Here is a 12,619-nt window from a genome sequence, read left to right on the forward strand (position 1 = left end):
CGGACAACCCAGAATACTCTTAGGTGCTTTTAGTTTTTCATATGTGCCAAAAATACCACATAGAGCTAAAGTAACACGTCACAAGCTAATAGTGAGGGGCAGATTAACCCAAGAACTGTTATCAGCCTGGCATGAACCATTGTGAGGATTTTAAAAATCCTCTTCTCTCATAGCCTTTTACTGGTTTTGTCTCACTTTTGATGTCGTCATCATCAGGATTAAATTTTGCTTTATTATTGTATTTATCAAAGCATACGTCATACCGTTAAATCCTCAGCTTGCCTAAAATCTAGTGAATCTACAGAGGCTAAAAGTTAATGTGGTGTAGATATGAATGGACTTTGAAGTCCATTAGCTGTCAGGTCAGTCCTGTGTGGGTAGTGATCAGATTTGGACTCTCAGATAAACTGTTGGTTGTCTCATTGGATCCAAACATCCGTGTGAGGCTAGGATCTGTGTTTATGACAGGAACACAATATCTGCTGCGTCTCTGGAGCCACCGACTGGTGTTGACAGTGCAGGAATGTTGTTGCTCGGATAACAAGTGTCTCTAGCAACAACCGCTTCCACAAATCCTCATTGTTTTTGGATTGGAGCCAGGCTCCGTGTTGGTGAAGTTTGAAATTTATGTCAATTGTTATGGTTTAAAAAGTAATGCAGTCCTTTAGCATGTGATAAAAAGATGTCAGTCAAACTGTTTCCAGAGTAAATCATGCATTTAGGTATAAATTTACACACTGCAGACTATTTAGAGTAAACCAGAGGAAACCTGTCAGGATCATGTCCAGGTCAAGTTTCACTCTAAAATAAAAAATGTGCATATGCATTAAACTACTTTAAAAAAAAAAAAAAAAAAAAAAAATTCCTTATTGTTTAAGGGTGAAATGTGACCTGAACTTGATGATGATGTGTTTTGTAAGCATTAACATATGATAATTATATAGTCATAATAATATTGTTTATAAACACATCTTTATAAAACACATTTTGTTTATAAAACATTTTTACATTATCACAAAATTCCACTGTTACACATAGTTTCACTCCTATAAATATGAATTTTCACTTCATATAAATAAATTGGAATAAAATATACAGTGGCTTGCGAAAGTTTGGGAACCCCTTGTAGAATCTGTGAGAATGTGAATGATTTTAACAAAATAATTAAATTAAATTAAATTCAAGTTTATTTGTATAGCGCTTTTTACGATACAGATCACTGCAAAGCAACTTTACAGAAAATTAGGTTCCTACAATATTTAGTAGTAGCTTATCAGTGATGACTGTCAGTTTATGTGCATATGGCAGAAATGTATGGAAAAATCAATTAAAGACGTAAACAAACAGACGATGAACACTTTTAACAGCAATTATTATATGATGCAATCAAACTTATAGCAAGATTTGGTAGTTCTGTATGTTGTTTCAGGGTTGGCATCATCTGAGGTCCTCTGAGGGGTTGGCATTATCTCTACTCAGGTATTCTGGATCCAGACTGGAGCTTGTGTAAAAACAAATAGAGACATAATTAGCGTAGCTGCTGTTCCAACCAAGTAAAATTAATTAGTTTAACCAAAGCTAAAGAATAATAATGTGCATTTGATCAGATATAAATGCAGTCCAAAATTATGAGATGCATTATTTGAATGCTTGGCCAAAGAGATGTGTTTTTAATCTAGATTTAAACAGAGAGAGTGTTTCTGAACCGCGAACATTATCAGGAAGGCTATTCCAGAGTTTGGGAGCCAAATGCAAAAAAGCTCTACCTCCTTTAGTGGACTTTGCTATCCTAGGTACTATCAAAAGTCCAGTGTTTTGTGACCTTAGGGAGCGTGATGGATTGTAGCATGGTAGAAGACTAGTTAGCTACGCAGGAGCTAAACCATTAAGGGCCTTGTGGGTAAGTAATAATATTTTGTAAGTGATAAAATAAAAAAAGATAAGATAACAAGTGGTAAGATAACAAGATAAGATAACAAAATATGAAAAGATCATACAAAATGCATGTTATTTTTTATTTAGTACTGTCCTGAATAAGATAGTTTACATAAAAGATGTTTACATTTAATCCACAAGACAAGAAAAGAAAAATAGCTGAAATTATTCAAATAACCCCCTTCAAAAGTTTGGGAACCCTTGGTTCCTGTATGTGGTTACCTGGATGATCCACGACTGTTTTATGCCTTTTACTGATTTATGCCTTAGTAATATGAAATATATGACTTAATTTGTCTTCCGGGAAACATGCAAGTATCTTCTGTTGCTTCCGAAGGGCAGTACATAATGGGAAAAAATGATATTTCAACAAAATAAGAAAAATTTGGACATCTTCATCCTGTTCAAAAATTCACTGATGCATTTTCACAGATTCTGTAAGGGGTTCCCAAACTTTCGCATGCCACTGTAGATACATATATCTACTGTTCATCCATTCGACCATAAACATCATATTCTTTGTAGAGCAGGAAGTTCTTCAGTGCCGGGGGGAAAGAAACGGTGCTCATGAACTCCGGGTCATTCAGTTTTCTCAGTGTCATATGTCTCCTGATAACCAACCTGGCCTGGTGTTTCAGAGAGCGTGGCTTCCCTAATACCAAACAGACAAAAAGAAATCGTTATTTTTTGTCTCTCATACAGGTTTGGAAAGACATGATTGGCAAACAGTGTCTTACTAAGAATGTCACAGATATCAGGCCACTCCTCCTGTCTCTCCAGAATAAGTTGCAGTTTAGAACAGATGTGCACATGATTCACGTAATCTAGGAGTGTCAGCACCACCCTCCCTGCCAAGTGTGCCATCCATGTCACGCTAATAAACTCACAAAACTTAAAAACAGAATAGATTGCATAATTAGGCCACATATACATAGATATTCAAAAAGAATGAATTGTGATCACTTTTTTGTGGCATTGTTATAGTAATCACAATAAAATGCACTCACACATCTCTTAAAAAAATAGTAACAGCACAACATTTATTGTGACAATGCATTCTATATTAAACCTGATTTACACAGATATGAGTTGGGTTTTAAATGTTCACGTTGCAGTGCTATACCTGCACAGGTAGCATCTCGTAAAGCTGGTGGTTTTCAGGTGGTTAGTAATATGATGCATGTTTTTGAACATGCAAAAGTGCTGCAACTGTTAGTGAGTTACCCACATTGTTTTCTAGACCCCAAACATGATTCTTACGGTTACTTTATTCGTTGCAGTGTTGGCTTGGTATGACTGGCTAGGAGCCTCTGCCCATGTGTATGTTGTTACACAGTTGTCGTGGTAACACTCAAAGCAGCTTTCTGCATGGTAACCGTTGTTAAGGAGCAGGCGCAGCATCATTTCATCTTTGATGCAGTACTGCAGTGCTGTAGGAAATAAGGTGTCGCTGACGACGGAGAAGACGCAGTTGACGTCTGCCCCGTGGGCGAGAAGCAGCCGCGCCAGCTCGTACTTCCCAGCTCTGACCGCCACCAGGAGGCAGCGCAGCGGGTCCAGGTCGGGCATCGCACCTGCTTTCAGAAGCATCTCAGCGCATGTGACGTCTCCATTGCAGACTGCGAAGTACAGCGGGGTCTTCCTCATGTCACCGTAGTTTTCGGAAATATGGCAGCCCAGGATTGAATTGACATCAAAGCCTTTCTCGATGAGCAGCTCGAGACATTCAGCCTGGCCTCCGTCCACCGCAGAATGAACCGGGCTCATCCCAGACAGACGGATGGCCCTCTTAGTGGTGATGAGAATGAATCTCTTCAGAGCCCTGTCAGGTTAAAGAGAGAATATATTTATTAGTGCAGAGATGTCTGGTAAAGTGTGGCGAGATTGATATGCTGTGCTCTCACAGGTAGTGCCCCTCGTAGGCTGCGCGGTGAATCGGCAGTTGAGAGCAAAGACTGGCTACATTAGGACTGGCACCATGTTGTAAGAGTAGATCAATGCAGTCCAGGTTCCCACAGCCTGCGGCGTCATATAACACACTGTCTCCATTTGAAGCTTGTGCTGTGACATCGCCCCCTAGAGGTGAGAGCAAGAAAGGCATTCATTTTGGGGAATGAACCTGTAAATGCTTTAAGACCGGGACACACCAAGCCAATGTCGTGCCGTCAGTAAGCATCTGTCAGGCTAGTTTGTTCGGTGTGTTCCACTCATCGGCTCATGGCGGTGGTAGTTTGCCGAATCGGCATTGGGGCCATCGGGACCACTGGCGTGAGTGAGAACTCTGATTGGATGTTCAGTTTAGCGAACGAGTGCCCAACATATATTTTGTTTTGTATTTTAACATTTTTTGTATAATTTTAAAAATATAGTTTTTTATAGAAAATATAGAAAAGCATGTAAAAGACAAGTTCACACTTACATATAATAAACAGAGTAAAGGTTATACGTATTTGGCATGCTGTCAGAGGGGAGGGCTCCGAGTGTAATTTATCATTTACATTAGGGACAGATCTAGAGTTATTTAGACTTGCATACACCTGACTTACCATGTTCGATAAGGATTGCCAGTATTTCCGAATGGCCGTACTCTGCGGCGATGCCCAGCGGTGTGACCCCATGACCATCGCGTCCCATGACCTTCCCCCCGTGTCTCAGCAGCAGCACCAGGATGTCCACGCAACCCACTTTAGCAGCCTCATGGGTGACCGTCCATTTCTTCAAACACACCTGCTGCACGGAGGCGCCTCCCATTATCAGGGCATTAACCATATCATACGAGTTTGCCCTCACAGCTGCAAAAGGAAACGTAGGAATATGATCCTGAAAGCTAGTGTAGGAACTAATACAAAACCTGAAACAGTGTTAAGTTATGCCACATTTTCATATACTTGTACAAAACCATGATGCACTTTCTTGCACAAGCCAGTGTGACTAGTGTGATGAATTGAATGCTATTTTTATAAAGTTGTGCTTAAATCGGTAGTACAGTATGAGGTGTAATATTAGATGAGTGGGTGAATTTAATTTAAAAGTAAAAATAAATTATATCTGGCAAAATAAAATTAGTTAATATTTTAATAATATTTTAGGACCATTTATATTTTTGGCTTTAACAATATTGTTGTGCTGATTAAACACATTTATCCCAATTCTCAGTTGCCAGCTGTTATTTGCAGAAAAAAAGAAACAATTTAAACTGTAAAGTACAGTATTTTGTTGTGCTGAAGTAATGCTGATTTCAAATTCTGAAAAAATTAATATGAAATAAAATGTGATTATACAAGATAATTTTCATCATGCATTTATGATGAGAATTACATTTAATTGGGAGGAAAATATGTTTAATTTTCATGAAAATAATGCCACAATGCAATACATAAATAATTAAAAAAATAAATAAATAAATAATGGTCTTTAAGGTCCTAAAAATTGTATGTGTGTGTGTGTGTGTGTGTGTTTATGGTGTATATATAAAGCTTTTTATTAATGCCAAATGTCATTTATTATTATTATTATTGATTTACTGATAACAATAATAATACTAATTATTATTATTTTTGGGCAAAATATAAAGTTCATTAATTCATGACCTGGGGAAGTAATGAAATTGTAACTAACTTCTGATTGAGAGCTGCAACAAAAGGCAAGACTCGTTTGATGACTATTTGGTGTTGTTTTGTTGTAATACCCAGGAGAAGTGGAGTCTCATTCCTGCTGTTCATGTTGTGTGGAGATGCTCCGTGCTGCAGAAGAACCTTCACGTTCTCCACATGTCCTGCTTGACAAGCCAGAGTCAAAGCAGTGTCTCCGTCAGCCGTCATCTCCTCTATGCTCAGCTCATAGGATGCTATTCAAGAAAAAAAGATGCACAGCAAATGCCTTATTAGCATATCTAATTAACTGTCACTCATTTGTTTGCACTCTGCTCACCCAGGAGGACGCTGTCCAACACATGGACATCCGGCTGGACTGACGCTCTGTGCATCGGAAGCCAACCTTTGCTGTCTTCTTCCTTATACGCATCACTGTATTTGTGCAGTTGCTTCAGTGCAAACACATCACCTGGATAATATTACACACACATATGCAAAATATCAAGCCACTGGGAAACCAAAACAGAGCACTGATATTTAGCCACGCGTACGAATTACCTTGATCTATAGCAGATAAAATCTTGAGGTTTTCATCAGTGGCTGTTTCTAAAGTGCTGCATGAGAGAATGTGTGAGACTAACACAAGGATATAAGTTTGTTGAAATACGTATAATACTGCACATACCTTAGCGGTTCGTTCAAAACGGAGAGACTGTGAGCATCTTGGAGGCTCATTTGAATAACAAAATCAATGAGCTGATCTTCATCCATTTCGTCCATGTAGTCCATTGTGTTTCAAAGCTCAAAAAGATGCACACATGAACAAAACTCCAGGAAGAAATGACATGCACCTCACAGCATTGCAAAACACTGACTGACTTTGTTTTTTTCACAGGTCTGGAGGATATATTTAGTGATGACCCACTTTCTCCTGACGCCCTGAGAATGCGGGTCACTTTAACATGGCAAAAGAATTTGAGTTCCCTCAAGTATAGCGGCTCACAAACACACATGGTGCAAACACACAGTTTGCTTTCTTAAAACCTAGACATAATGAGACATAATAAACTGTGCAAGACTGATATAAACACACATTCTCTAAATGAGGACCATTTCATATTCAGTTTTTATATGTGTGTGTTTATGTGCTTAATGTGCAAGTAACTGTTGCTCATATTCAGTTTTTGAATTAATTTTGGAACCTAATCCATTTGACTGATTTGAATGTTAATGTCTGTTAATAATCCTTGAACATATGCCTTTTTACAATGCATTATTTTACACTTAATATATTTGACATATACTGTATTGCACTGAATGGATATGATCATGAATATTGATTAGGTTTTACTAATGATGTTTGGTGAAGTTTCCAGGCACTAGACCTTTTAAAATACAATATAATTAATTGTAATGTTAAAAAGTTGTCTAACTTTGACCATGTGTATCCTTAATTAGGTGTCTATTATGTACATGCTAATATGATTAACATCAACATAAAAGATGAATGCAGAAATAGATTCCCTCTGCACTAATTGTATTTCAATACCACAATTGAAAACCTCATTTGTTGCCACCAGGTGATGAAGGTTAGCATCTAGCCATAACAAAATCGCTGTTGTAGTGTTATTTTCCAGGACTGTGAATAAAAGCAGGCACACAGAGCACCTAAAAGAGCCAAAAATATTTATTTAACTGGAAATAGTTTAATGATTTTACTCATTATTCACATTAGAAATGTTGTGTTTGTTGTTTCTTTCAGTTGTGCCTCATGTCATGATGTTAGAGAGCATTTCTTACTTTTATTGTGTAATTTTGACTGTCACCATCATTGTGTATTGTGTCTGACATGTTAAGTGTCATGTATGTTGGAGTACACATTAGTGTTTCATGATGTTGTTTTAAAAAGTTGTTTGACTTTGTCTTCAGGATCATAAAACATGATTTCAGGGTTAAATGCTATCATTTGTAGTTAATAAATAATATATTTCTATGTAATTTGTGTTAGTGTAAATCATGTGGTTTTATAATATAGATTCTGATTTAATGTTTCCATTGTAGAGATCAATATTCCTTTGAAGCAGCCTTGATTGATTTGTTTGGCATAAATTCTTTAAATGTGCAGTTGTGGATCATTAAAAATTCTCATATTGTCAATTCACCACAAGAGGGCGCTCAGTTGTTTTTAAAGTTTTCAGTCAGTGTGATACAACCAAAGGCCTCCTGTGGCAGTGGATCATTAAAATGTTTATATTGTCAATCCACCACAAAAGGGCTTTCAGCTGAAGTTTATATATATATATATATATATATAATTATATATATATATATATATATATATATAAAATCAGTGTGTTCTTTTGCTCCCCCTTGTGCACAATAAGTGTATGTTATTAGAAAGTATGTAATTTCTTTCCTCCTGGTGAGTCATTTACCTGAGTTTAGCTCCAACCCTGATTGAAAACAGCTGAAGCAGCTCATCAAAGTCAGGACTGTTTTGTTACACTATTCGTATATATTCATTATAAACTTAATTTGAATTAACAAATTATGTTATTTACAGCTTATGTATATATTATCATTTTGATAAAGTTTAATAAAGTTCTCACCATTTGTGTGGCTGTTTGCACATTTGCACAACAGCTTATATGGACCAGAACATTTTCTGCATGTCACTTAAATAATGCAGGTTTTATTCTAAGGAGCATAAAAAAAAAGAAAAAAAAAAAAGTTGTCTTCAAATTGTGTACACAAAGATGAAACAATGAAGTTCATCTTATAAATTAACAATGATAAAGTGAAGTAAATGATTGAACAATTTAGAAAAGAATAAAATCACAAAAGCTAAAATGTGGTATGAAAATGTTGTTCCTCAGAGGATAATTATATGCCTTTCATATTGAAAAGTCTTGGTTCAAATCCTGTTATTTTTACATTTGAATATTAAAAACAGAAAACTAAATCTTTAAGCTTGAATTGACCATGCATAGCTCTTATTGCATAATATTGCATTTTACGCGAGTCTTTTCTTCAAATCCTATTGTTGCATGTAAACAAAAACTAAATAAATCCATATCCACAAACACTTTTTTAAAGTTGTGTTTTAATCATGGAGTTCTGAGTTTGATTCTCACTATTGCTTATGTTAAATTGTTTTAAGTAATGCTGTAGCAAACCTGGAAACCAACCATCTGAACCCACTCAGTCAGTCCAAACTTTGTGGCTTAGAGGCTAGCTGTTTGTCTGTCACTTGTGTTGTTCCTATTTCAAATCCCACAGTTGCTAAGAGTTTTCGTTCATGTAATACAAAGCTCTCAAGAAAAACCCATCCAAAAGACTTGTCATCTTATCAGATTCAGTGGCTCAGGTGATAAGAGCATTACATGTTAATTCTGGAGTCCTGAGTTCAATTCCCACTATTGCTGTATGTTGAACTATATGTTGATTTTTTTCATGAAGTAAATATGTGGTTAAACTGAAAATCAGTATCTGTACCAACAAAAGTGTCACGTGATCTGTGGTTCAGGGGTTAATTATTTGCCTACTATATGTGCAGTTCTTGATTCAAATCCCACAATTCTGTCTTATAACACAAAGCTTTTAAGAAAAACTCCACCAAAACACCTCACTTTTTCCTGTTGGACTCAGTGGCTCAAGTAGTAAAGCAGCATGTTTTAATCCTGAAGTCCTGAGTTCGAATCCCACTGTGGTTTATGTTAAGTTGTTGTTTTTTTAAAAAAGTAATTCTGCATCTAAAATGAAAATCAGTCTGAACCAACCCAAACATCACAAAATCTGTGGCTCTGTGGCTAATCGTTTGTCTATGAAATGTTGAGTTCTTGGTTCAAATACCATAATTGTTACAAGTTTTCCATCATATAACACAAAGCTCTCAAGAAAAACTCAACCAAAACACACCCTTCACTTATTCTGGCTCAAATGCTAAACCAATGCACTTTAATTCTGGGGGCCTGAGTTCGAATCCTGTTATAGCTTATGTTAAATTAACTTTATTTAAAGTAATTCTGTAGCTAAAATGAAAATCTGTCTGAACCAAGTTAGAAATGTTTGTTGGTTCCAACCAAACAATTTCAGAAAGTTTTCCTATATATAACACAAAGCTCTCAAGAAAAACCCATCCAAAACATCTTGTCAGATTCAGTGGCTCAAGTGACAAGTATTATACTTTAAGCCAAGAATCCTGAGTTGGATTCAATAAATCTCAATCTAACACAACCACCCGACCTTGGAGTCAGTGGCTTAGGAGATACAGCATTGCGTTTTAATCTTGGCGTTGTGAGTTCAAATCCCACTTTAACGTCTATTCAGTTATATATCAAACAAGGTGTTTCAAACGTCAAACCTAACTTCGAAAGCCACAATGGTGCAGTGGTTAACACAGGTGAATTGTAACTAAAGCTACAACAATGACCCTTGTTCAAATCCCTCTTTTTACTTAATACAACTCAAAGGTATCCATAAAAGCCCATCCAAAAACCCCAAAAGCTCCGCAAACTCAATGGCTCAGTTGATACAGCGTTACAGTTATATCTTGGAGACCTGAGTTCAAATCCCACTTTAATGTCCATTCAGTTGTACATAAAACAAAGTGCTCTAAACTCCAAACTGAAATGTGAAAGCTACAATGGTGCAGTGGTTAACACTTGTTAAGTACAAGCCAAACAGCACTACAAGCCTATGTTCAAATCCCTCAATGCTGTGCTTTTTACTTAATAAACCTTCTCTAAGGTATCCATTAAACCCATTCAAAGTGCCCAAAAAAGCCATAGACTCAGTGGCTTAATGGGTAAAGCACTGCACTTTCATCTTGGAGACCTGGGTTCAAATCCCACTATTGCTTATGTTAAATTGCTGTCATTCAATCCAACAAACAGCCCCAAACGACCATTCTCAGTGTGAAAGCCATGATGGCACTAGTGGCTGAACACACGTTGGTTGCAGACAAGGTGACAGTAGAGGCATGGGTTCAAGTCCCATCTCGGTGTGTGGGGATCACATCAAAGCAAGAAAGCTGTGGAAACAGCACAGTATCTGGGGCGGTACACCAAACAAAGGGCGTGGCAACAAGGGTGGATACCTGAGGCTCAAAGAGAGCGCTCTGTGAAACACGGACTAACTAACAAAAATTCCCGCGGCGATAAAACAGACACACCAGTCAAAGCACATAAATGACAAGACTCCAAGACAACAAGAAACACTAACAAGAGAAGTGAAGGGTGGATTGAGAGGTGGAGGCCGAGAAAGGTGAAGATGAAGGAAGAGAGTCAGAAAAAGAAAAAGGGGGAGGAGCTGAAAAAAAATAGCTAATTTTTTTTTTTTTTTTTCAAAAAAAATCCCCAAAACCATCTAGTGTAACAGCAGGATGGAGATTCGAACCCCGGTCTCCTGTGTCTGGTTGTGCTCTCATACCATGAGCTCTGACCACCAGACCATCAGCACCTCACACAAACAACTCTTCGTTTGTATGATTTAAGGAAAACGCAAGTGCAGACATTAAAAAAAAAAAAGAAATCAACATTTTTAAAAATCATTAAATCAGAATTTAAAAGTGTCTAAAACTTAATAAATGTCAAATGACATATACACTCACCAGTAGCACTGTACTGGATAAATCAAACATTAAAAAAAATTTTTATTTATTTTTGAATATATATAAACATATAGATTTTAAGTAAGTTTGATCACATAGGAAGTGTCACAAAGATCACAAAGTCATTTCAGTTTATAGAAACATCCTAATGGGTGTATATGTGTGTATATTTCAACTACAATGTGAAAAAAGCACAGAGGAGTACAATATAATTCAGTAATGCTCAATAACAATCATTCTGGCTTGATCTAATCTTCATGATTTTTTTTTTTTTGTGATGATACTATGTTTTTTTTGGGGGGGGGGGGGGGTAATTTTTTGGACTGTTTTAATGGTTAATTTAAATTTTTAGAAATCAAACGTCTTAGTAATTGAACAAGAAGTTTAATAAGAATTACATTTCTATTGTTCTTTAATTTTGTTTTTTATTTCAATCTTAAAGTTTCTTTAATTCAGTCTTATTAATCAATAAGCATGTCTAAATCAGTTGAATTGGTTTTTATGAATTAAATTAATTTAGACATTCTTACTAATGAATACAATTATATACATATATATATATATATATATATATATATATATATATATATATATATACATATATATATATATATATACATATATATATATATATATATACATATATATATACATATATATTATATTATATATATATATATATATATAACATATATATATACACATATATATATATACATATATATATATACATTATATATATATATATATATATATATATATATATATATATATAAAAAAACTAAAAGAATCTGATTTACATATTTAAAGACTAAACACTTTCTTATTTATTGTTTGTTAATAGAAATAACTTATGTAAAAATTGCATAAACAGAATTAAAAACACTGTTATTGGAGGAGGATCATGACCTGTTTTTAGTAAATGTATGTCTTATATCTTGATGGTTTGTAACACTATTAGAAAACATGTGTTTAACTGCACTAAGACCCCACTGGTCATACTGGTCAGGAACACTGGACTCATAGTGAAGCAGCATGAACATCAGCATCCCATAACAGCATCATAACTCTATTAACAAACCCAAATCCATTAGACTATTACCCACAGTGATACTAAACTATCAGCAGAAAAAGCACAGGAGTTTTATAGGAACAGTTTTCTTAGATTGACTTTATAAAGGTAAAGGATCAACTGCTGAAGCATTTGCTCTTCTAGAGGCCTGACAAGGGCGTTCAGAAAGACAGCAACGTGTAAACAAGTCTTTAATACACCTACATACAAGATGAGATTGAATAACTAGTAGCCTACTTATGCGATTAAAGTTACATATTTAAACAGAGAATGATGGTGTCTGCCAATTAAGAGCAATTAACTAACGACTTAAGGAGGACTGCTATATAGTGATAAAGAGAAACGCACGTGATGTGTAAAGTTACTTACAGCGAGTCGCGTCACATTATCACAATAATGTGTTTCAGC

The 12,619-nt window shown here is 35.8% G+C and overlaps 1 protein-coding gene across 2 annotated transcripts; it reads right to left on the minus strand.

The window, feature by feature from the left end:
* Positions 1–1,827: 1,827 nt before the first annotated feature.
* asb15b (ankyrin repeat and SOCS box containing 15b) lies at positions 1,828–6,610 on the minus strand. 2 transcript variants are annotated; one of them, XM_019092632.2, is made up of 9 exons: positions 6,214–6,610; positions 6,087–6,142; positions 5,866–5,997; positions 5,624–5,782; positions 4,482–4,727; positions 3,840–4,011; positions 3,196–3,757; positions 2,673–2,826; positions 1,828–2,587 (listed from the first exon to the last, which is right to left on the minus strand). In XM_019092632.2, the coding sequence occupies exons 1-9, from the start codon at positions 6,315–6,317 to the stop codon at positions 2,418–2,420; spliced, it is 1,755 nt and encodes a 584-aa protein (XP_018948177.1). In that variant the 5' UTR covers positions 6,318–6,610; the 3' UTR covers positions 1,828–2,417. The 2 variants fall into 2 exon arrangements, 1 of the variants encoding a protein (XP_018948177.1); XR_002015521.2 differs by lacking the exon at positions 1,828–2,587 and having other exon boundaries at positions 2,690–2,826; positions 3,059–3,757; positions 6,214–6,609.
* Between the last annotated feature and the right edge of the window lie 6,009 nt (positions 6,611–12,619).

Source organism: Cyprinus carpio, chromosome B4 (assembly GCF_018340385.1).
Source record: "Cyprinus carpio isolate SPL01 chromosome B4, ASM1834038v1, whole genome shotgun sequence".
NCBI classification, from domain to species: Eukaryota; Metazoa; Chordata; class Actinopteri; order Cypriniformes; family Cyprinidae; genus Cyprinus; species Cyprinus carpio.